At 40.0% G+C, this 24,344-nt stretch overlaps 1 protein-coding gene across 1 annotated transcript in view; it reads right to left on the bottom strand.

Moving 5' to 3' along the window:
- The window catches only part of traf4a (tnf receptor-associated factor 4a), a 43,513-nt gene that overhangs the window by 5,963 nt on the left and 13,206 nt on the right, over positions 1-24,344 (bottom strand). Inside the window, exons 2-5 of the mRNA XM_017308360.2 lie at positions 7,267-7,318; positions 1,736-1,840; positions 1,458-1,619; positions 269-430 (exon numbers count right to left, since the gene is read on the bottom strand). Of these exons, the coding sequence (XP_017163849.1) occupies positions 269-430; positions 1,458-1,619; positions 1,736-1,840; positions 7,267-7,318 (481 nt within the window). The remainder of the gene's footprint in view (positions 1-268; positions 431-1,457; positions 1,620-1,735; positions 1,841-7,266; positions 7,319-24,344) is intronic.

Here is a 24,344-nt window from a genome sequence, read left to right as displayed (position 1 = left end):
TGAGGGGAAGAGACCTCAACTTAAAAGCATTAATGGCAGCGGCTCACACCGCATCCAGCTGGAGCAGGACACGGACACCCTGAATGGAAACATACTGCTGCTGCTGCTGCACTTCTTTGTCCTGCGCTGCTCAGGCCTCAGACAGAAAGCAGCTGCAGGAATACTTAAATGAAAATAAATGCGTCTCTGCCCGTTGTGTCAAATACAGGTTGGTTCTGTTTTCTTACAATTAGCATTTTCTTTTTTTTTTGGCTCAAGCGAAACTCACCTGGATTGTGTCGAAGACGAACTCTTTGCCGCAGTACTTGCAGGGTTGCGTGCGTTTGGGACACTCGGCCATGCTGTGCTGGGACAGCAGGCGACGCATCATCCTAGCTCCGCATTTGTTCTCACAGTAAACGCTCTCCTGAGGACACACGCCCTGGTGGTTCTGACCAAAACAAGCAAACAAACAAAACAGAAACAAATGTGATTAGAGAAATTATTGATAATTAAAAAAAAAAAAAAATCCAAATCCAAACTTTGATTGTCCGCGCATCCTTAAAAAGTTTTAAATTCACGTATCTAAAACAAAGGTCTTAAAATGTCTTAAATACATCACAATAATGTGCATTGGTCTTAAATATGTTAATCACAGGTCTTGCATAAAGCTAGAACTTTATGTCTATCATGAGTGACAGGCTTGATGAATGATTGAGAAAGGAAAAAGTCATCGCCAGTTGCTGTGAAACCCAACTGATTGGAGGCGATACGGAAGACAGCAATAAAAGTTTTAACATTTTTCAACTTTGCTGTGTCTTGTCGCTAGCTCTTGTGTGCTCAGGGTTAGCCTTTCTGTAAGGGTTCCAACAGGTCTCAGTTCTTTATGCTTATTGTAAAATGTAACATAATAATAATAGTAATGGAAGACATTTACACTTACAGTATAAGATGGAACCCATAAAACCAGAGACAAAAAGGAAGAGGGGAAGAAAGGAAAGGATAAAAGAGTGAAACACAAAAGGAAAGAAGGCAGGACACAATGGCAGAAACAAAGAAAAGAAAGAGGGTAGATAGACCAGAAAGATAGTAACCTTCATATAACATTTCTAACAGTTTTTTTTTTTGTTTATTTGAAAGTGAAAGGTAGTGGTTCTGGAAATGTGTACATAGGGAGAGGGAGAGTAAACAGAGGCGAGTCGGGACCAACAGAGGTGTTAGTGAGGAGTGTAAGACCCCTCCATTCAGTTGCTGATGAAAAAAAAAAAAGTTGTTTCCTCTTCCATCATTCGTGCTACCAGAAAATATTTTCCTAATACGGTGACGCACAGGCCAGAGTTCTTCCAGCTGCTTACAACAGGTATTTCTTTCATTTGACACCATGAGTCATCTCTCTCCAGGTGTTTCTTTTTCCATCAAACTCACACAACCACGACAAAAAACAAACACAAACAAAAAACAAAAAAAGCAGTGTTTACTTCGTAGGCCTCGCCGGTGAACTCGCTGCCGCAAAACTCGCACTTGACCTTGCGCTTGGGGCAGTCGTGCTGCAGGTGATCTGGCAGGTCGCGGCGCGTCAGCTTGACGGAGCAGCGGTTGGGGCAAGGGATCACGTTGAAGGCGCAGGTGGAGAAGTGGCCCTGAGGGGGGAAGAGAAGCAGCCACAGGTTCAGCGGACTTGCCCCCTTTGTCATTCACTTGCCTGAAGCAGGTGAGTGAATGACAGAGAGAGAGAGAACCAGGAGCTTCTTCTCACCTGCAGCTGCTTCATCTGTCCGGTCCAGCGGCAGCCCTCCTCGCTGTGGATGCAGCGGATGGGCAGCGCCAGGATCTGCTGCTCCAGCTCCGGGTCTGGGTAGATCTGAGGGCGACAACGTGGCATGAAGTCAGGGCGGACAGATGCAGACACCTGCTGCTGTTCACTAGCAACGGTAGCGTTTTGAGGAGTGTCATCTGTATCTGGTGTGTCCTGTAAGACTCCCTCCATCTGGCTGAATGTGACACTAGCGTAAAAAACGTGTGTTGATAACACTTAGGATTTATTTGCTAATTATATGAGTGAAGAGACCAAATAGTTAAGATGGATCATTTGAGTCTCAGTGAGGTGTTGAAAATGAAATTATGGGAAGCAAAGAGATGGAAACTTCAAATTGGAAGCTGGGTGTTCAACAATATGTCTGCATATCATACAGGCTGCAAGGGAGCAAGAGAGAGCAAAACTTCAAGAACAAAAAAAAAAAAAAAGCTGAACAGCAGGTAAGGTGCTCTGGTTATCCATCTGCCATGGAACATTCTGGATCTGGAAATGTTGGCCACCTTTCAAAAAACCTCAGAGAAATCTCTTTAGATTATGCTAACTACTATAACTGTGCTAATTCCAAACAAAGGGTGCTAGGCAAATGCTCAGCTTTTGCTTGACAATGTTGTAAAGCTTAAAAAAAAAGATAAGTATGCACATTTCGAAGGAATGAACATAAACACTGCTCGTTTTGTAATGTTTTTTCACCAATGTATAATAATCCAATTTCACAAATGTCTTTGTAATTTTTTGCAATCAATATCCGATTTTGTGGTGCTACTTTAGAAAAATTTGCAAGAAATTCTGCACTTGTGTGACAGCAAGTGTGACTTTTTGATCTGTTTATTTTCCATTAGTTTCCACGAAAAACTGGAGGGACTGATAAGTAACTAATGACGATTTGTAGTAGAAAGGCTGGAAAATAATATTTTAAATGTTAATTTCTAAAGATGCACTAATGTGAAAATTTGGGATATTTTGGGATATCAAGATTCAATATTAATATTGCCGTTATGCCCAATAATTACATTTACCTATATATATATATATATATATATATATATATAATTTCCTAACCTTTCAACACAATGAATAAAACAAATAACGGCCACACATTTTAGTTACTAACCGAGCATCAGGGCACAAGACCAATAAAATTTTTTTTTTGAAAATGTAAAAAGTAAAAATTATTTGAGAATTAGCTCTCACAGTTATATTAGCAAAATTCAGAAGTTAATTTAATTTTCTGCTCACATGTGAGCTTATATTTAGATTATTTTCAGCTCTTAAGCCGTCACATTTTTAGGAAAGTTTACATATTTACCTGATTGATGATAAAGTCACTCTATTTTTGGACTTTGAAATGTAATCGGTCTAGTTTAACCAGAAACAGTTACAGCCTGGCAGTAAAGGAGCAAAAAAAAAAAAAAAAAAAGCTTACGTGAGAATTCTTCTAGTACCATTAAACATCCCCAACTGAACTAAAACCACAAGATTGTCGGCAGAAGTAAAAGTTACGCTGCGCCAAAACGTTGGAAAGGCGACACTGTTTGCACTAAGCTGAACAGAGAAATGAGGGAATTTCACATCATTTTTTTTTCTTTTTTTACTACACTGCAGCACTGAGTCAGGCCTGCCACTGCAGTGATAATGAAGAAGTTTATGACTTTATGGGACCTCAGAGAGAGAAATAAGCAGTAAAAAGGCAGAGAAATATTTATCCGTGGTCACTGAACAATGAGGAAGAGGCTGCATTCTACTAAAATCCCCTGAAATCCTCTCCATCAAGTCGCTGTCCTGAGGCCTTTAAGCCTCCGTCCCCCCACGCAGGGGGAAAAAAAACCCGGTCAAACAAGAAAAGCCACTTCCTAACAAATGTCACAACGGCCCTCTGTAGCCTGGCTGTTGAGTTGTGATTTGTTCAGTCACGTGCACCCGCACTGAAACATGAGTAAGCGCGGTCCAATCAAAAACACAACGCACCTGGAAATGTCTTAAAATAACTCGGCTCACTCAGGTCATGTTGAAGTTCAGACAGATATGTAAGCTTTTCAATCCTGTCCACAAAAGATTTTGCTGTAATAAACTTCTTTTTTTGGGGGGGTGGGGGGGAACAGTCTCTCATTGTTCCAGTCTTAGAATCTGCTTGGAAGGCTGCAATATGACCTTTTAATAACTTAGTCCCCGGCTCATCGGGGAGAGGTTAAGCTCTTCTGTTCAAGTTGGGGGTTTATTCTGTCTGCAGCAGCAATTTCAGCCCCTCACCATAACTACAGCAGCAGTGGCAGCAGGACAATCCTTTAATGACGGCACCGCTGTTCTTATGTGGTTGTGTTTGTGCATTTTTATTTTTTATTTTTTGGAAAGGAGGGACAGCGTGCAGTGAGCGTTACGATAACCCTGACAGGAGACCACCAAGATGGGGGTAATTTGCAGGCGACTGGGAGCGCCTTGGTAAATAACAATGTCTGACAGGTGTGCCATGAGCGCCTCCCTGCCCCCCTGGGGAGTTCCTGCTATTAGAGGCGCCTTCATCACTCCCTGCACCGGGCCCCGCTGATCATGCAACAGTTCAGGTTCACTGCTGAACGTAAACATCTCTACTTTCGCTTTTTCCTCATGTTGTGTTGTCCAGTCTTTGCACATCTCAAGCTTTCAGGGTGTCGGTCACATAGCTGAGGACATCTAAGCCAGACGTCCCCTTCCCTTAATTCTTCATCCTGAAAACACTAAGTGTGCATTCACGCCTGTCCTGTTTGATTAAACGAACTAAAGTCTAGAAAGTCTGGTTTGTTGGGAAGGACTGAATGCGCAATCAAACTCTGTTGTAAACCCAAAAACTGAACTCTGGTCCATCTACAAACTGAGCTCTCAGGTCGGTGGAGGTGAACTCTGATGTGGTTTGAATGAATATGTGAACGCCAAGCGGACTGGAGACCGCTCCAAAAGCGGGACACTGCAGCGCAGTGCGTTCTTGGTAAATGCAACCAAACAAACATGGAAGCCTAGTGCTACTGGGGGAAACAGATCATGATTTTTTACCTAAGGAGAAGTTATTAAATATTTTTCCAAAAACTGCTTGCCACTCAAGATACTCGAATAAGCAGTCTGGATACTTTTAAAATATTTGTTTCAACACTAAAGTAAAACAGAAAGGGACCCGATAATGGAGCCTTGAGGAACATCACGTTTGTTCTTTGCAGCTGAGATTTAAACCATCAAACAACACATCATCACATTCTGCCCAATCATATCTGCACCAGTTTAACTAATTAACTGTGTCCACTATATAGCACTGGGATTCATGAAAAACAACACAAATATTTAAGATTTATTTACATCTCTTCAGCAGTGTGGTGAGGTATCAGAATGGAGAGCGTATATTTAAGAGGTCTGCAGACATTATTATGTTTAATGTTTTTCTTTTTTGTGATTGTGGATGTTGCATATGTTGTTTAAGTCTTGTAGACTGAATAAGACAAAGTCTAGCATCAAAGAAATATGCCAAAAGCTGTAGCATAACAAAAAAAGAGAAATGATCCTTCCGTTTCCCTTATCCCTGAAATGCAGTTGCTTTGAAAAGCAGAGATCATACATGAGAGAGTCCTGACTCTGCATACGGTCTTTAAACCTCCACTCCCTGAGCACAATCTGATTACATTACATTTGGAGGGAAGCTGAAATTTATTTCTCAATCTGCTCAGGGAGTGACTGAGTGCAATGGTTTTAATAAATGTTCTGGTGTAATGAAATAAATTGCAACCTGTAAGTTGGGGGCGAAGACGTGTTTTACTGCCTTTATGCACTACAGTAAATCAGAGACACAAACCCTCAGGTTTTTATTTTAACAACGTGAAGTAAAAGTCACAGCGTCTAACCAGCTGCAGTCTGAACCTGTCAAAACCTGATGGCTTCGTACAAGATACATAAAGCAATACCAGATGTTTGCAGGGTTCGCACGAGTTCACGTTTTCACATGCACTAGATTTGTTATAATAACTGCTCGTCTCCTCTGAGATGGTTTATTTGTCCTCGTAGGAGCAGATGATAGCAATTTTTTTGGAGGGGGGGAGACAAACATCCATTTTAACTGGATTAGCTTTGTCTTGTTTCTAACCCACTTTTGTATTTGTTTCATGTTGGTGATCTAAAACGCTGAACAGATTTGATACCGTGCTCACATTAAGTCATACAACAGCAAAATGCAAAGCAGTGCATATTTATTCAGTTAAATGTCTCACTTGTAAACATTTTGATCTAAATAATGCTGATGGATGCGACGTCTGTGGGACCGTTTATTCGTTTGGAGATGAGGTTCTAGAGGGCGGAGGTCAGTATCTTGGGTTGTCATTGTTATGCTTCTTTGAAACTAAAAGCTAGATTGTGGATCCTATGTCATAAACTTAAACAAATTTACAAAGTGACTGCAAAACAACTGACAAAGCAATGAACTGGATAGCTAACCTTGTAATTTTGGGGACCAGAAACAACAAATTCTGTCTTTTATGACTTAAGTGAAGGAAACTCTAGCTCGTCTAATCTATGATATTACCGACACGCACACTCAGTGACAGAAATAATAATAGCAGTCATCTGGTGACACAAAAATATAAAGTTGTGTGTCATCAGTGTATGGTAAGAGACATTAGAGACATTGACAGCAAGAATGTAGATATTGGATAAAGTGGGCTGAGAATGGAGTCTTGAGGAACTCCACATGTGATCTTTGTTCGCCGAGATTTAGCACCGCTAAATGACACAAAGTTGTCATGTTCTGTTAAGCATGTTCTGAACCAATCTACAATAGGCTGAATACAGAGTCATCGACTGGAAAAAAACATAAAAAAATCAATGCTGCCTTTGGGTCACTGCTTATTGTTTTGTGAACATGCTTTTAAAGGGGGGTTTAGTATTCTGGTTGTCAATATTTTACTGTTAGAGTTTTCATAGAATAATGCATCTAACGTCCACATGTTCATTCTCACTGCCTGTTAGCTTACTCAACTTGACCATCTGCTATAAAAGAAAAAAAAAACAACAACAATTCAGCAGTTTGACAATATGTCCAATGTAAAACACAGAGAGAGACATGATGTGGAAACTGAAGGGGCCTCAGAGTTATGTTAAAAACAAACAAAAAAAACAAACAACTTATGCTCTACGTTTATTCTAATTTTCTGGATAAATGCTTTGAAACCAGCATGTTTTACTCAAGGTTGTATTACTCCAACAATCCTGTAGCAGTCCACGCCTAAACCACAGACAGCTACATCTGTGTTTGTAGAGTATCGAACAGACGGGACGCCTCACTGTTTCAATCTAATACATGTTGCTGCTTGTTATGAGTGTAAATATTAAAATTAGGGTTGGACTGCTCCAAGACTTCCAGGGAATATGCACAAATGCATACAAGTTTGTAATGCGTTGTTAGCTCAATAACTCAAGAGTTTGTGGTGTGAATTAGTGTCAGGCCGGTGTGTCCGACGTACCTTGGCATAGTCTAAAGGCAGCTGATCCTCTGGACATTTGAAGACGCCCTCACTGTAAAACAAAACAGAGGAAATGTTGGTTTATGAAAAACAATGCAGATAATTATACAGTACAGGTATTAAAGAACCACAAAGTGCTGTCAAAAAGTCAAAAAACCTGAATGAGCATCACTGCAGAGCACAAAGTTTTAGTCTTTTCAAGCTCACCCATACTCTGAAAACTAGTCTGACTCATCAGACTGCATGACGTACAGGGAACACACTTTTCCATGCGCCATGAAGCAAACTGACTTTAATAAGCTCTCTTGGTTGGCTTGGGGAACAAAATTGCAACATTTGTTACATTTTCAGCTGCTGCAGTTTGCTTTCAAACTACACTACGTCAAACAAACCAAAACCTTTGAAAAACCTGTTCACCTCCAAACCTGTAGGGGCACTGCACCAAGAACCACCGAAAGAAACGACACAAAAACCTCTGAAGAAGACACTGAGCAAAACCTTCTTCGCAAAATGTAACCAAAAATGGAGTAGCATCAGATTTTAGCGGTTATAGGATTTCTTTTTGTCTTGGGCAAAAGACCACAAGCCACTTCTACCTGTAGTGCTAGACTCTTATGTTTTTGTGGTTGTATTTACCCAGAATGCCCTGCTTTATAATCCAATTCTTACTTTTGATTGGAGCAGTCTCCTGTCAGCTTGGTATTACCGCACCACACACTTCAACTGAACCAAGACGTAGATTTTTAGGCAGACCAGTTTGTTATTTTTGGTCTGCATCAGAGTTCAAATGTGTACGCCTTCGCAATCGACAGGTTTGTCGACAAACCCAAACCAGAGTTTGATTAAAGCAGACTAAACGGGGTTGGTGTGAATGCACCCTAAGAAGCTGTCCTGAACTCATTCTCGTCTTGGAAAGTTTGCTTTAAACGTCTCCACGACTTCATCCCTGACTTGTCTGCTGTTTTCCTCTGTCTTTATGAAGCTCATTGTTCATTAATGTTCTGTAACAAACCTCTGAGGCCTCAGATTAACTTATTCACTGATAGACTCCAATCTGCCAACTTCTGAAGGCAATTAGTTGCACTAGATGTTTACCTCTAGGGGTATCAGAGTAAAATGGGACGAATATAAATGCGAAACACAATATTCAAGTTTTCATTTCCCCTATACTTTAGTTGTACTTTGCTTTTCACATAAAATCCTAATATAATGAAGTTAGTGGTTTTAATGTGAAGAAGTTAAAGCAGTGTGAATACTTTCACAATGTATCACATATGAGCTCCATATGAGATACATTGTGTCTTGCGACCATGCCTCTGTTATAGCTAAACTAATTAGGGAGCAGAGCTGTTCAGAGAGTTTTTTCTTTTCAGTGCTTTAATTCGGTCATCAGCGTCACCTGACCTTAGGTCCCTGAGGCACAGGAACACGTGACAGGATGGAAGTGTGTGTGCACTGCCATCTCCATCTACCCAGCTGTGAAACGCGCCTGCTGATGCTGACGGGAGGGGGGATGGGAGCAGAGGTCAGGCCCGAGAGCGAGCGAGGGAGGGTTGATGGAAAGAGGGGTGGAGGAGGGAGGTTAATGCATGACGGGACAGCAGTAATTCTTCTCCATTAGGGTTACTGTGTCAGCAGTGAGCCGGAGACCAATTAACAAAACCACAACGGGCTGTGAGGGAGGGTCGATCGATTGGAAGCCTGCAAGAGTCCACTCAGCATCTCTTGTGTGAAACCATTTACTGAACTCATCGTCATCATCGCCGAAGAGTGCGCGACAGCCAGCCAGCTCTGAATGTCCCGCGACCATAGACCCCGAGAGGAGATGGGAAGTGACAGGGACTTGGCTTGGGATGGGGGAGACGCAGAGGGACGGCTCCGGGCCCCCCCCCGTCCAACTCTGAGACACGGAGAGGCAGAAAGGCGAAAAAGAGCCGAGTCACAGAGAGTCAGGATGATTTCCTGTCCTGGCTGCAGAGAAGATTACGTGTCTAGCACCACTAGCAAACAACTGCACGCAATTCGCTCATGGGTTGAATTCACATCGACTCGGTGAAACCACAATGACATGTGGTAGAGCTACGGTTTCATTTGTGTGTTAGAAATCAGCAAATGGCCAAAATTTTTCCTGATCAGTGTTTCGCCTAAGAACCCAAGTCTCAGTTCGATCCAAGTTAATTCTGGCGCGGTTCAAATGCATATGTGAAAGCAAAGTAGCCAGAGCTGGAAGTCGACTAAAGAATGGGGCATTCTGGGTAAATACAACCAAGACAAAACAAGTCCTCCTGTGTTAGCAGGAGAAATAGCTTGTGGTCTTTGGTTTAAGACAAAAAGAGAAATCCTACAACTGCTAAAATCTGATGCCACTTCTTTTCTGTTTACATTTTATAAGGAGGAAGTTGCGCTCAGTCTCTTCTTGGGAGATTTTTGAGTCATTTCAACGGTGCTTCTTTGTGGATAGGAAGAGAAGAACAAGGTTTTGAAAAGTTTTGGGTTGTCTGATATGGTACAGTGTGGAAGAGAACTGCAGCAGCTGAAAATGTTACAATTGTTGGAATTTTGGTCCCTAGAACCGAGTCTAAGGGACTAAGGCTTCTCTTCTCAAGCACTTCACTACTGACCCTGGAGTCGAGACATGGCGTTGGATCACTGTGTCCCTATGAACGTTTCATGCAGCAAATACGATGAGGAATGCAGTATTCATCTTGTTTTATCTCAGTATCCCTGCAAACAAATATCTTACATCTTTTAAAATTTCCCAATCCCAATCTGCTCATCTCTGATGTGATCAGTACCAGCAGTGCTAGAAAAGCAACAGATAGCACAGCATTAACACCTTGCATTAGTAACACTGTCCAATATTAAAACACAGGAAAACTGAGTCTGAAATTATGTTTATGGATTCAGGGGAAAACCTCCCCTGTCAGAGCAACTCTATGCAGCACTCAATGGTGGGTGATTAAAACAATAAGTAGTTGGATGAAAAGAGACAGAAAGTTTCTGTTAGTCTGATGCAAATCAGACTTTTTTTAATGATGAAGATTGGTGGTTTTACAGTTTTGCCTTATATTAAGAAGAATAAAAACTAAAGTAACATTTTTGGGTGGTTGAAAGAGGTTATTATTTGATGATGGGGACCCAGAGCCAGATTTTGCCTCAGTGTAAACACAAAGAAGTGGTGTAAGCAAACACAGGCAGTAGTTGAGCTTCAGAACCGGTTTGGTGAAAAAAAAATTTAACAAACAAATTTATGTTTGTGAGTGAGGTGTTCACCAGTGAAGCCAGAGAAAGCACAAATGGTGAAACAGGATGTTATAGGACGTAAATTAAACAGTACTGTCAATATTTTCAATGTTTGCAACTCATTCAGGCTGCAAGTGAGTGAGAGAGAGAGAGCAGGACTTCCCATATAAAACAGGGAAACTAAATGGAGCACAATAAATTTCCTCTGTTGTTTTCGTCTGAGTTTTAAACCAGTCTGTCAGGAAACATGCAGGATTTAGAAATATCTCTACCAAAAATAAGAGTCATGAAGGCTTCAATGGTACGAGATTGCCTCTAAAAACAATAAATTATCTAAACCAAGTTAGGGTGATATGTTAACAGCTACCGATTACTGCCTAGTCAATGAGCATCCTGGGACAAATTCATCAGCAATGCTTCTGTGTGGGGATGAGATGTCACAGGGGAGCAGCTCAGGCTGGACTCTGTACTGTATAATACAATCACCTCATTAAAATTTAACCACCTCTCTCCGTCTGCTCGGCTGCTCAGATACTCACGTTCACATCATATCTGCCCCCTCTCCCCTGTATAACTGCCCTTTCTCTCTCCCTACTCATCCTCAAATCTTCTTAGGCAGCGTCCATTCATCCAGCTCACACCACCAACAAAGCCGTCACAACATCCTTTGGTCCCTCTGTGCAGTGCTCCTGACAGGTAGACAGCAAGAGGTACAAATCCCTCCAGATTAATCTCACCGGTGCAGAGCGAATTGTGGGGAGGCAGGAAAGGGGTTTTTGTTTTTCCAAGTGACAGCAACAGCCCCAACCACACACATGGCAGACGCGTTGGTGACAGTCAGGGACCCATGAGTAACCTTGAAGTGCGGTCTATCGATTAACAGAACAGAGAGACTCCTAAACAAACCCCCATGTTTACCAGAGAGGTAGGAACGACCGACGAGATGCCCTGAACAAACCCAACCAAACGCTTTAGGGAGTGCAAGACTGCAGCACTCCAACGGGCCAAACGTACCGCTTCCATCGACTCGGGAGCCTCGTCCAAACCACCAGTTTACCTCTACCAGCTTTCATCTTTATTATGCTTATGCCAAACTTTCTTGTCTTTCAAGCTACAACTGGGATTAACGTCAATTTTCTCAAACATAAGCTGCCTGCAGGCTGAAACCAAACCCTTCGCTCAGGAAGTTTGGAGAGAAGTAAGACTTCTGGCTTCATCTCACACAGGTTACTGTAATCCCTAAAAATCTGTGTGAAAAGTCCGGATTTCCTCTTTGTCTGATCCTCCCGTTTATAACGATGACGATGGCTGTTTTCCTTGAGAGAGCCAGGAGAGAGGGATGTTTGACAACGGAGTTCAAATGGATACGTAAAATAATGTGGCACGACCTAAACTAATGACGAATAGATTAGAAACGAATCAAGAAATTGGCTGGTAACTGGATTATCACCTTTACATTGGCGGCCTATTGAGCAGAAGTGCCTTAGAAGTGACTTAATATTCCGTGATAGTTTATGACGCGGGATAATTAATAAAGTATATTTTTTCCTTTTAAGTTTTCTCTTTTTTTGAGCTTTCAATCTGTGTAATGGAATATGATGGACTTGCTAACATCCATCCCGTTAGTAAGTCCACGCTTCGGTTTTTGCTGTGATAACACTGCTAATCATGCTAATTCTTAATATAAGATTCTACAGGTACTTTAAAATGTCAACTCTGTTCCTAATTTGTCTTTGTTTAAAATATTAGTAAATACTATTTTTATAGCAGCCGTTTTCTCACACATATGACCTCATGTCACATCTTCTCCTTATATTAAACCATTTCTGAGAAAAACCACTGACGGCAGAAATTTTTAAAAAATACTGCTCATTATCTTCTCATATTTTGGGGTCCCTAGAAAGAAATAGAACTGGTTAAAATCTGTTTAAATAGATCAAAGTTGAAAATTGGAAATGGGCCATAAAATTGCACGCCTCTTTTTGGGTCCGTTATGTATCCTAATCCTTGTACAGTATGATACAGCATACTGTACAAAAGCTATTCTCATCTTTTGTGTCTCTCTAAGAAATGTTTCGGAAGATAAATTCTTGAGGCTTGATTCAACTTTAACTGCCTCAACATTTTGGTGTTCTGTTTGTAAAAGTATGTATGGCATGTTTCCACATAAAAAAGAAAAAAATCTGGGCGTAAATTATACCCCGACTTCTTCCACTTTAATAAAGAGAAACTTCACTAAAAAGAAAGCTACATGTTTTTCCAAAGATTTAACAGTGGATTGTTGTGTTTTCCTAGAAACCTTTGAAGCCATCAGACCACAAACCATAAACTTGTAATTTCTTCCAAATGACACTCAATGAGCTACTGGTTAGCATTTCTTTAGTACAGAGCAAACTGTGACAAAAGTGACCCAGACATTTGTGTCACAGAAATTGAAATGTGAAAAAGTTGTAACATTGGCTTTCGCTCTGCATGCATGTTTTGTTTAACTGCACCGAATTTATTAGACTAAAACTGGGGAGGAGCAGCTTTACTTTCACAGGACCCTATACCTGCCCTTAGGTTGAAAGCAGCTTCTCTTTTTGTGCAAGTTGTCCCTGCAGAATGATGCTGTTACACTGTTCTACGTGAGGGATGTAATGCCTACGTAATGAGCTGTTCACACACCTGTCGTGTGAAGGAGATCATTTCCTGTTAAAGACTAACAGGAAGTCAGAGCCACGTTGCACAACGCAACCTGTTAGCAAAGTATAAGCAAGTGCCAATATCCAAAGATTTAGGAATAGCTAGTCATGGACAAAGGTATTAGTAACAAGCAAACGTTTACATGTTTTTTTTTTGTTTTTTTTTTTAACATAATATTGAGAAAGGTTTTAAACTAAAACTATTTTTTTCTTACTTTCAAAAAGCCAGATTCTCTTGTGATCTTTTAAAAGCTGTAATAATAATCAATAGTTTTCAGGCTCCCTGACAGCCTTTACAAAGTTCAAAGTTTTCGTTTGAACGGCTTTTCATTAATTTTCTGTCCAACTGTTAATATAGGGAATATCCCCATCAGAAATGCTTGTTCTTTGACACATTTGAGCTATTTAGGTCTAGGTGTTTGCAGATGCAGAGTTCCAGTTCCATAATTATTTGAAATCAATGCCATGTTTATCTATGAATCTATGTCCAGTTTAACATAGTCACCAATAAATGTCATTGCAAATGGTAAAAACAACAAAAAAAACCACAAAAACAACACATGACTGCAATGTGATCAACACATTTCAGAACTATGAACAAAAAAGGGACTGTATTTAAAAAAAAACCCCACCAAAATTAGTAGTTTTTGGAATTTCTATACCTAAACAATAAAATCATAGATCAGATTTAAGTGGCTTAACAAGCACAAAGAAACATTCTTCTAAGAATTGTAACAAGAAGACAATAAAAAATTTGAAGGGACAATTGATTAAGTCCACTACAGAGATTCCAACGCATTCTGAGGAGTAGGTGGTGTAACGATAACAGATGGAGGATACTACATCCATGGTTTGAATACCAACTTCTGGAGCTTTGAAGGAAGCCCAGTTCTCTCCGCCAATTCGCAGCCAAACAAAAACAATAATAAAAGCGACTGTTCTCGCTTTTAATTTGGTTTCTGATCCTGTGCTTTTTTAAAATCGCTTTTGTAAATCAACGAAGCATATTAGAAGATTCAAATTAACAAACAGGCTCTCAGTTGAAATTTGATGCTAATTTTCTGTTGTGGTTTTTGACATGCGTATGTTGGGAGCCGGAAATGAAATGACTATCCTGAAATTTGACACCTGCAGGATCGTCTCTGGCCATAAAACCCCCCGTTCCCCGACAGCCGTCTGAAATGAAGTAACAATGGCTGACAGTCTGCAGGTCACGTTCATCAGAAAGACCAAAAAAATCACGTCTGACTCTCTGACGAGCCTGAAAGGATAAGCGGAAAACGATCCGTTCATTGCCTACATTTGTTTTACGTTCATTTTGTAGCTCCTTTCTAGTTCACGCTTCTCTCTCTAGGAAGAAAAAAAGATTACTATTTTTGTCTTGTTGCTTTGGCAAAAAGGGAAAAAAATGATGCAAGTGGAAGAAAGGCACTACTACTAAAGTGTGTGTGTTCATGTGTGTGTGTGGGTGGATATTTGGCCTCTTTCCCTGGCTTCTCTCCCTGCGCCCCATGCAACCCATTCACAGCGATGTGGCTCCAGATAGAAACACATGAAAGGATGCTTTTACTACGAGCTACACACACAGTTTAAAAAGAAAACCGAACGAAATACAAATCGGATTCTGATGCTGGACCCAGAATCCGATTTGATGCTGGATGGACTTTGATTTGGACAGAGAGTATGTTCCGGCTGTGTGAAACGCAGCATTGAGCCAGAACACCTGGGGCCGCGATCGCTGCGTCTGCCGTCACTGCTTATGTAATGAGCTTGGTTTCTCCGTGCCGGTGCACCTCGCCGTGTTGATGTTTGTGAGCATGGGCCATCTGTGAGGGAAAAACCTCGCTTTGCTTTCCTGAAATGTCACCTTTACCAGTTAAAGACTACTAATACTGTGTTTATGTTGCATAGACACACTCTGAACCAGTGTTCAGAAGTTGGCTTTCAGATTCTACGATAAGAGTATTAGGGCCGTAGTGAGAAGAAATAAAAAATACAAAATTACAAGAACAAACTCGTAAATCACGAGAATGAAGTCATGACATTACGGGTATAAGTTCATAGTATTACTAGAAAAAAGTCATACAAGAATAAAGTCAGAATATGAGAATAAAGTCGAAATAATACGAGAATTAAAGTTGCAATATGAGAATAAAGTAATATAAGAATAAAGTTATGATTTTACGACAATAAGGTCATAATAAGCATAAGTTCATAGTATTACAAGAATAAAGTCATAATGTGACAATAAAGTCATAATATTTTCAAAAGTCATAAAATTATGACAGTAAAGTTGAAATGATGAGAATAAAGTTGTAATATGAGAATAAAGTTAAGAAAATTACGAGATTAGTCATATTACGAGAATAACGTCATGCTGTTACGAGAAAGTCAGTATTTTGAGAATAAAGTTAACATATTATGAGAAAATAGTAATAGAATGACTATTCATGTACGACTTTAATCTCATAATATTATGACTTTATTCTTAAATTTTTATTAATTTTTATTTTTCTTAGTGTGGCCCTAATACTCCGTCATAAATGTAATTTTATTTTATCTGGCGATTCCAGTCCTGACCAAAACCCTCCCTTTACTGGACGGCCGTCCTCACTTTAGTGGCTGAAGTCAGTTTGAATTAGTGAGAGGTTAAAAACACGAGTGATAATGCTATGAGAAATGCAGCTCTACGCACGGCTGCGGCCGTCAGTAGACGGAGAGCCACCTGCCTCAGGATGGGCTGGCTCCAGAAATGAAGGACGGGCTGAACGCAAAGGGTCAGAGGGAGGAGGAGAAGCCATCTGCAGGATGAGAGGAAAAGCCTGCGAGTTGGCATAATCCACTCTTAAGTGTGAGTGGAGAGGAGGCAGAGCTTATAACTAGTCATAATCCCCCTCGCACTGTTGTCCTCCATCAGCATGATTGGACTCTGACATGGAGCCCATATCACTGCGGGGATGTTCATGACCCAACGAACTTTATCCTGGTTCTCAGCCTCTTCTGGGAATTTTATGAATTTACAGGACTCAAACTTTTTGACTTCTGGGATCTAAATCCGAGTTTCTAAAACATAAAAAAATAAATAAATACACTCCTCTAATCTACGATAATACTAGAAGATTGTAAGCTTAGTTTGACTTTAGGGGAGCTAAATATGCTAATTTCTAGAGAGACTTTCAAGTTCTGAGTATTATGTCATAATTTACAGTTCAAAAGTTCACAAGTTATTTTAGGCTCTCTGCCAAGTGAAAGATGTCTTGAGAGAATCCCAGTCTAACCCTGTAGAGCTACCCCTTCGTTTAAAATGAACGAGAGAGCCGATGAAACGACACATTAAAACAACAACTAAACCCTATCAGGAAGCAGCGTATGACATAGAAGTAGAGCAAGAACCCCATATAAAGAGATCAATTCCCAGCCTTGGTAGCTTTGTGACCTTCAAGTCTCCAAGTAATCTGCGTGCCATTGACACAATTTCTACCTTTTCAGTTTGTTTTATTAACACGCTAATTAAGATGTTCCTGTGAAGCTCTGGTGCCATATTCACAGAAACCTTGACTTGTGGCTTTGTGATGAACAAGTCATAATCCCCCTGGCACCGTTGTCCCTTCATCAAGTGAAACTGGTTGCTCCTGCGATTGGTTGTTCAGTTTCCATTCAGCAAATGTTGCTGAATAATGATCAAATTCTTATATGTAGTACTGACAGGACTTGACTCAGCAATATCAGGAAGCACAATAGACACCACCCGGGATAAACCCTGCAGTCTTAGAGCGATGCTCAGGAGGAGCGAAGAAAATGTCAGTCGTACAGCGGGAAAGGTTGTCCCGTCAGATCATCAGTTTCCGAAACCACACACACACGCACCCGCACGCACACAAACCTGCACATGCGCACACACACAAAAAAAACCCTCGTAAAAGTGCATAGTGATCAGTGCAGAGTAAAAAAAACTTGGGTGGTGCAAATGCCTCCGTCTGTTAAGACTGCGGGAGTGTTTTACGATTCCGTAATCGTACTCTCTGTTGCACAGTAAATTGCTCGGCAGGAAACAGTGTTCACATGGAGATGATTTTTTATGCGAGCTGTCAAAGTTGAGTCGGCGCAACTAGCATAATTATCACTGTGTGCTGCACTGATGGATGTGTAGTGGCCGCCTTAGTGGAGAAGAAACAAGGCTAGACGTTTAGCTAGCTCCTTAAACTTGGAAATGACAGAATTTGTCACAAAAAATCTAGGCAATTGGGGGATTCAACGACAAAATCTGAAGTGTCAGAGGACAGTGTCCATGGCGTCCACATGACTAATAGAGTTAGCATGGTACTTCCAAGTATGTGGATGCCTTTAGCCTTTAGTTGTGAGCTCTGACAAACAAAGATCGCTTTGTATGTGGTAAGAAAATAAACACATAAAACAGAAATGTACTACATTACTGGTTAGAGAATAAAACCATGCAGTCCTTTGCAAAATAGGTGAGCATGAGAGTTATGTAGCCTAATAATGGTATCTTCCCATTTGAGTGACCTATTTCTGTCACGAGAGACTTTAAAAAAAAGAAAAAAAAGCTCAATTTAAAGCAAAGGTCATTTAATCACAAAGTCTTAATGCATCCAAGAAACAGCTTAAAGTTTTTTTTGTGAATACCTTTTTTGTAATGATTGTGGATTCTCTGCTTTTGGATTAAGCTTAGAGTATCAGAAAACCAAATCCTTTTTTCCCCATCGTTGCTGATCCTAATGGGTGTGTGGATGATAGAAAGCAAAGTCCCATCCGATGCGTGAGAGCGATCACCCTCACCCACACGGTAACCAGAAGAGACCACCATAGATGCTGCGTACCCACGCAGACGATGGTCTGCCCTATGTACATGAAAGGAAAGGAAGGCTTGAAAGGACGCACTTTACATCTGATGTGGTTGAAGAGCGGTTAGTGGAGGACCAAATCTGGAGATCAATGAAAAGTCCGTAGCTCTAGCATGTCAAAGACGTGAGAAGGACCTACTGGCCCGCAAAGAAGTGCTAAAAGCTGCCGTCAAGGTTGCAGAAGGTGTGAAACATCCCACTCTCGATTCTACTACTCACTTTCACACTACTGTGAGGATTCAAATGCTACCAAAGAGTGTTATTTAGCGACAAATGAAAGCGTTTACAGCCTATAAAAGTTTATTTTTCTTTCATGCACATGTAAATTCTGGCTGGTTTAATCACAGATGGCTGTTCTAATTTTAGCTTCGCGTCAGAGTGCAGATATCTGCAGAAAAGGACTATCTGCAGTGAAGACAGTCGGATTTAAATGCCTGCCATGAAATTAAACGATCTAAGAATCTCTCAAAAAAGAAAAAAAAAAAAGTGTGGGTTAGAAAAAAAGGGAAGCCGGCTGCCAACTGTATGCTGCATATGGTGATGGGGAAGCAGCAGCAAACACAGTCACGTCGTTTTTCCTCCGAGCAGCTTTAATGAATCAGCTACTGGAGTCACAATCATCCAGACGCGCAGCATGAAATCGCAGCTCTAACACAGATTAAGTGTGAAGGGGGAAGTGTATTTCCAGCTTCTGCTCAAGCTGTCAGTCAAATCAAGAAAGACGAGATGAAATGCATTTTTTAAATCGGTGCCATGTCTCTAAAATTAATACGTTATGTAAGAGGATGCAAGCTGAACACACCAATGTTGAATTTCAAAATCTTTCTATAAACCACCTCCACGGCATTTATACAATAACTACAAGATTTAAAACACTGCATGATGTTGGGTGACATTATTGAATATTTTTATTTTTTTAATTTGCTGAGATTGGTTCAGTTTATATTGATTCATTGTAGCTTGTTGCAATTTAGCTTGGTTTAGCCTTTTGTAGCTTGTTTTACCACAAATACTATAACGAGAATGACTGCCAGTGTTGGATTACAGATTTATTGTATTGGATAATTCCAGATTGGTTGTATTGTTTGCCTTTTTTATAAATATTCTTTTTGAAAAAGGGTTTACATTATATTAGTTTATTTCATCTGACCTTATCTTAGCATATCCCGTTTTATTTAATTTAGTACAAAAACTGGGAATAAACTAATTTGTTAATCTCGGATTACGTATTAAGATGACTCTAGGTAGACATTTTGCTTTATTCTCTTTTTATTTATTAAGCAATTTGTTATCCTTATTTTAGGAAACACTCAGCTAGAGTTAGCTGTTATTAGCTTAGCTTTGTTTACCATGTCTTATTTTGACAAAGACAAAATAAATTAACCTGCAATTATTAGAAACTGCTTTAGCTAAAGCTTTAGAAAGTTAACTATTATTAAATGGATTATTTAACAAATTGTTTGATCACTTTTAGAAAGAGGTTAGCTTAGATTTATTTAGCATTGCACAACTTAGCCTAGCTTGGCTTAATGTAGAAAATTAATTATCAATTTTAGAATTGGCTTAGCTGAATTTATTTAAGATCATCTTGGTTGAGTTTAGCTTGTTTAACATGGCACATGTTGCACATTGATACATTATTTCTTATTTGATTATTTAATTAGGAATTGTTAAAACTTACTTTATTAAGTGTAGTTCACTTTAGTGCAACACAAACACAATTTAATTTGTATATAGGTGTGCTATGCTAAAGGCTCCATTCTGTTCTAAATTTTCATCGTAGGTTAAATTAGCCAGAGAATAAAAAACTTCTAATTTGCTTCAATAATAATAATAAAAAATCAGTTCATAAACGCCTCTATTTAACAATCTACCACTACATATTCTGTCTGTTCAATCCTTACAAAAGCCTTTGTACAAAATCAGGTCATTAACACCTTTATGTGTTAAACAAAGCTGTTAGCTGTAATGTTAGCCCCATATCTAGCATAAGTGGTATAAATCCTCTGACCTGTTTAGATCTTCTTAACATGTGGCACACAGCACTGCCATTTAATGTTGTCAAAAGACCTGGCAGATGGTGTATGGAATAGTTAGGAACTTAATGCCCACTAAGTCCAAAGAAAAGGATTTTCTGATTATAAAATATTACAAAATTTGCAAACTTTCACTTACTATTTATGATCCCAGACATGAAGCCATTCTTCCATGAAAACAATGGATTAGCAAAGGATTCAAATCTCACAATAAATCCTGTTATACAGTCAGAGCGGGAGATGCAGCCCTGAGTTAAAAGAAAAAGCTAATCGGTTATGAATTTAGCAAAAACGAAAAAATTCTATGATTATCTAATGCAAAGTAACACATTTTCTATTTACATATAATTGTGTTAAACAGCATATTTGCTACATCAACACACACACACACACGGATCTTTTATTTCCGTCATCAAAATCAGCCAAGGTTAGTTCTAGCAACAAAACAAACCAAGAGGGAAATATTAAGAACATTTTATTTTAGGCTTGGCCAACAGCTGTGACATCAATCAAAGGCCACTTAGAGCAAAGGTTTTACAATTTAGCAGCTCCAACAGACAAGAGTTTGTTTCAGGAGAGGAACGGGACGATGAGCTGCGACTCTCATCATAAATCACATTAATGCTACAGAGAAGACTTTGGTTTGCTTATTTATGGGGCCGACTTTCACTCCCGAAGCTCAACATGGACAAAGACGACTGTTGTTTTTTTTTATGCGTGTAGGTCTTCTTTATGCCGAAGGGGAAAAGGAGCCTCAGAGAAACACAGCTCTCATCGTCCTCCGGTTAAAAAAAAGTTCTTTGAATGCTGCATGACTGAAACCTCTTTGAAAAACATGCGCAAAGAAGTGTGTTTTCAACAGGCTGAGAGAAAAAAAAAAAAAAAACAGCAGACCACCGTAACGTGTCGTGTTAAATGCTTGAGTAGAGCCATTGTTGCTACATCCGCCTGTCTCCAGGGAGCACTTACAGAGCTGATAATACTTTTTACACACAAATCAAGTGCTTTCACCATATGCAGGTGAAAAAAAAAAGAAGAAAATTCGTAAATCAAAGATTTATTAGTTTTTAAATATTCGGAGTTGCAAATAATTATTCTAGCTTGTTATTTCCGATAAAATTACATTGTGACCTGCAAACCACAGACCTTTCTGCAACTGCGAGTTTGGCAAGATTTTGCAATATTCAAGTGTGTTAGTTGTGTGTTAGTTAAAATGATGTAGTGAATCAGTGTTTCAAAGGGAACAAACATATGATACTTTGCTAAAGGGTAGGAGGAGGTTTATTCGAGTCAATGAGACACGTGAAGGTACTGCTGTGGATTAAAGAGTCTTTAAATTGTGTTAGTCAGCATGCGTAGGAAGACAGCTCGGTAATAGGAGAGGTTAGGGACAAAATTGCTAGCCAATAGCTAAAACCTGCAAATACTTGAGACCCCCCTCTAAAAATGCTTAGTTTTTTTTACTTTTCAAATAGTCAGTTATAAGATTGACTTATTGGGGGTGTGTCTAAAAAAATGATTCAAATAAAAATCACAATTCTCTTTCACTAAAATTTATAATTCATATAAAATGCTCAACAATTGATTTTAAAAAATAATATAAAAAGACTAATTCGCTAGCTGTCGGCCACCATTGTGCAACAACGTGGGATGTTGTGACGTCAATGTAGAGCCCAAATATCTATAGACACGTTGCAACGTGACGTAACGGGCACAACGTCCCGTCCATCAGCTCCCTACTGGAGAGGACAAAACTGCAAAAATGACAATGATTACCATTGGTTTTCACTGTCAAATTGTCAACATAACGCAATAAACCTTAAATGTACGAGTGACATGCAAAAGAAACTAACTGCTACCAAATGTCAATACTACAACTAGATCACAAGGTTCAAGGGAATAAAAAAAAGTTTTAATTAAAAAAAAATAAAAAAAACATAGCGAGAGAGAGGGCAGTAGCTTGACTTTGACAACCTTAAAATGTAGATATGCTGCAGAATTCAGTGTGTTTCATTAAGCCTGTAAACATAGCCAGCTGAATGTTTTGTTCTTTGCCTTTTTTTGGTGGTGAAATGTAATACACTAGTGGAGCTGTGGTCAGTCAGATGCTATCATAATGGGTTTGCATGTGGTGTTTTGAGAAAAAGAAGAATATGAGTGGTTTTGAGTTGTTCTTCAACATGTTTTTCTGCTTTCTTTTCCCTTTGATGTGGCGCACTGCACTAAATTAATAATACCTACATCTCCGGGTTTCATTTTAACGGAATTGTCCCGCCACTGCAGCAGTAAAAGAATCGTCTTAAGACCCTCCAGTGTTGTACAAATGTGCACATTTTCCAGATGTTAACAATAACACGGAACATGTCTATAGAGTGGGTGTGGACAGAGCACACCCACCCTATATGTGTGGTAGAGTGATCTGCCACACATATTTCTGGTGTGGCAGGTCACTCTACCACACCAGAAATATTTGGGTACAAGAATGAAGCTAACATGATCAATATTTGAGAATTTTAGAGCAAGCTGGCGATTTCTGAATTTTTGAATTACGCAAAAAATCCCACCAGAGGCAAGAAAAGAAAAAAAAAGTAATAAAAGTAGTGTAGGAGAGCAATGTGCCGGTTGATGCCGGTATGAAACAAAATGCTCCAAACAAAATGTCCAATGGCAGATGGCACTGCTTTGAACAGTACAACACCACCAGAACAATAGTATAAAATGTTGAAGGAGCAAAGTGACTAAAATCTTTCCATTCCCGTGAATAGCAAATGTTCATAACAAGACCTGAAGCACGTCGGTGCCAGATCTGCACAATCAGATTGCAATCGTGTGAGCAATATTCTAATCAGAAGGGACTACTTGGATGAGATAATTAGTGAGATAGAATATTTCAAGTGTCACTCCCTGTAATGTCCTTTAATGTTAACAGGAGTATTTATTTAGGGCCAGATATGCTCAAATCCATGGAGAGCAGTGGGGAAATTGCATAACTGAAAAGACAAATGTTTCTTGAGACTGGTTGATTATAATAGTTATTATTATCACAAATAAACATTTTTCTAAACAAACACTAGCCCAAGTTTTAAGAAAAGGTCCTGGGACACAAGGTTCTGGTCTGTCCTAACTTTGAAATTTAAATGGTTTTTATGGAGAAAGTATGTGAAATTGAGTACATTTGAAGTAGATTTAACAACAAAGCTGTTCAATGGCACTTTCCTGCTGAATGAACACAACCAGCTGGTAATTTAAAAAGCCAAACATGTCAAATTGTGCGTTTTTGAGTATTTGAATGTGTAAGGGCACAGAGATTCTCTAAAATCCCCGCTTACATAAGATTGCTGGCTTCCGCCATCATCCACGAGTCATCTTCGTTTCCCGTTCTACACAGGTTCGTATCGCCGTGGAACGGGAAACAAAAACAACTCTGCACGAAGGCGAACCCGCACCTTTTCCAGCTGACCTGCATATGAAATAGCAGGTGTGAATAAGCCGTTATCAGCTTTCCTGTGCAGGCAAACTGTTCTGGTCCAATCCCAGAAGCGCACCTTTGGCCAGATGAATTAGTGAGGGGGCAGCCAGTCCAACCCATACAGAGTTTATGAAGACATACACAACGATTCAGCCTCTATGCCGGTAAACTGATAAGCACATTTGTTACTGCATCACATGACCTCAAAGGTGTAGACTTCCAGGGTTTATCATTTGGATTTTCCCCTGTCAGAGCGTATGATCTGCCAGGCTGTGATTCAGCCTTATTGCAGCGGCGAGTGCTGGCGGCACAGCTGTGAGTCCGTTGTGCTGTGAGTCACTCTGGTTCCTCTCGGGGAAAATAATAATAATAATAATAAAAAGAAAAAAAAAAACTTTTCCTTCTCGGCAATGTCTGAACTTTGCCTCGTCGCCGCTGTTCCATCCCCTGGAAGAGCGTGGCCTTACGTAACCCGAACATCCGTCCTATTTTGAATTTTGCATAAAGGCTTCTGTCGGTGATTCGATTGACGCCCGAGAGGTGTGCAGGGGACAAATTTAGATTTGTGTCCATGGAAACAGGGAGGGAAAGGGGATGGCTTACACACACCGGTGGGCTACATGAAAAAAAAAAGAAAAAAAAAAGGCATGGATCAGCTGGTGTAGTCACATCTCAGACGTGCTGCAGGCCAACCTGATCAGCCACCGTCTGCGAAGACTCGCACGCACGTGACGCAAGACCAAAACAGCGCGGAGAGCCGCGCTCGCTCTAACGCCTGGCTGTC

Source organism: Poecilia reticulata, chromosome 13, assembly GCF_904066995.2.
Source record: "Poecilia reticulata chromosome 13, P_reticulata-male-v2, whole genome shotgun sequence".
In the NCBI taxonomy this organism is placed as follows: Eukaryota; Metazoa; Chordata; class Actinopteri; order Cyprinodontiformes; family Poeciliidae; genus Poecilia; species Poecilia reticulata.
The sequence above is the reverse complement of the archived record's forward strand: the minus strand, read 5'-3'. Positions and strand labels throughout refer to the sequence as shown.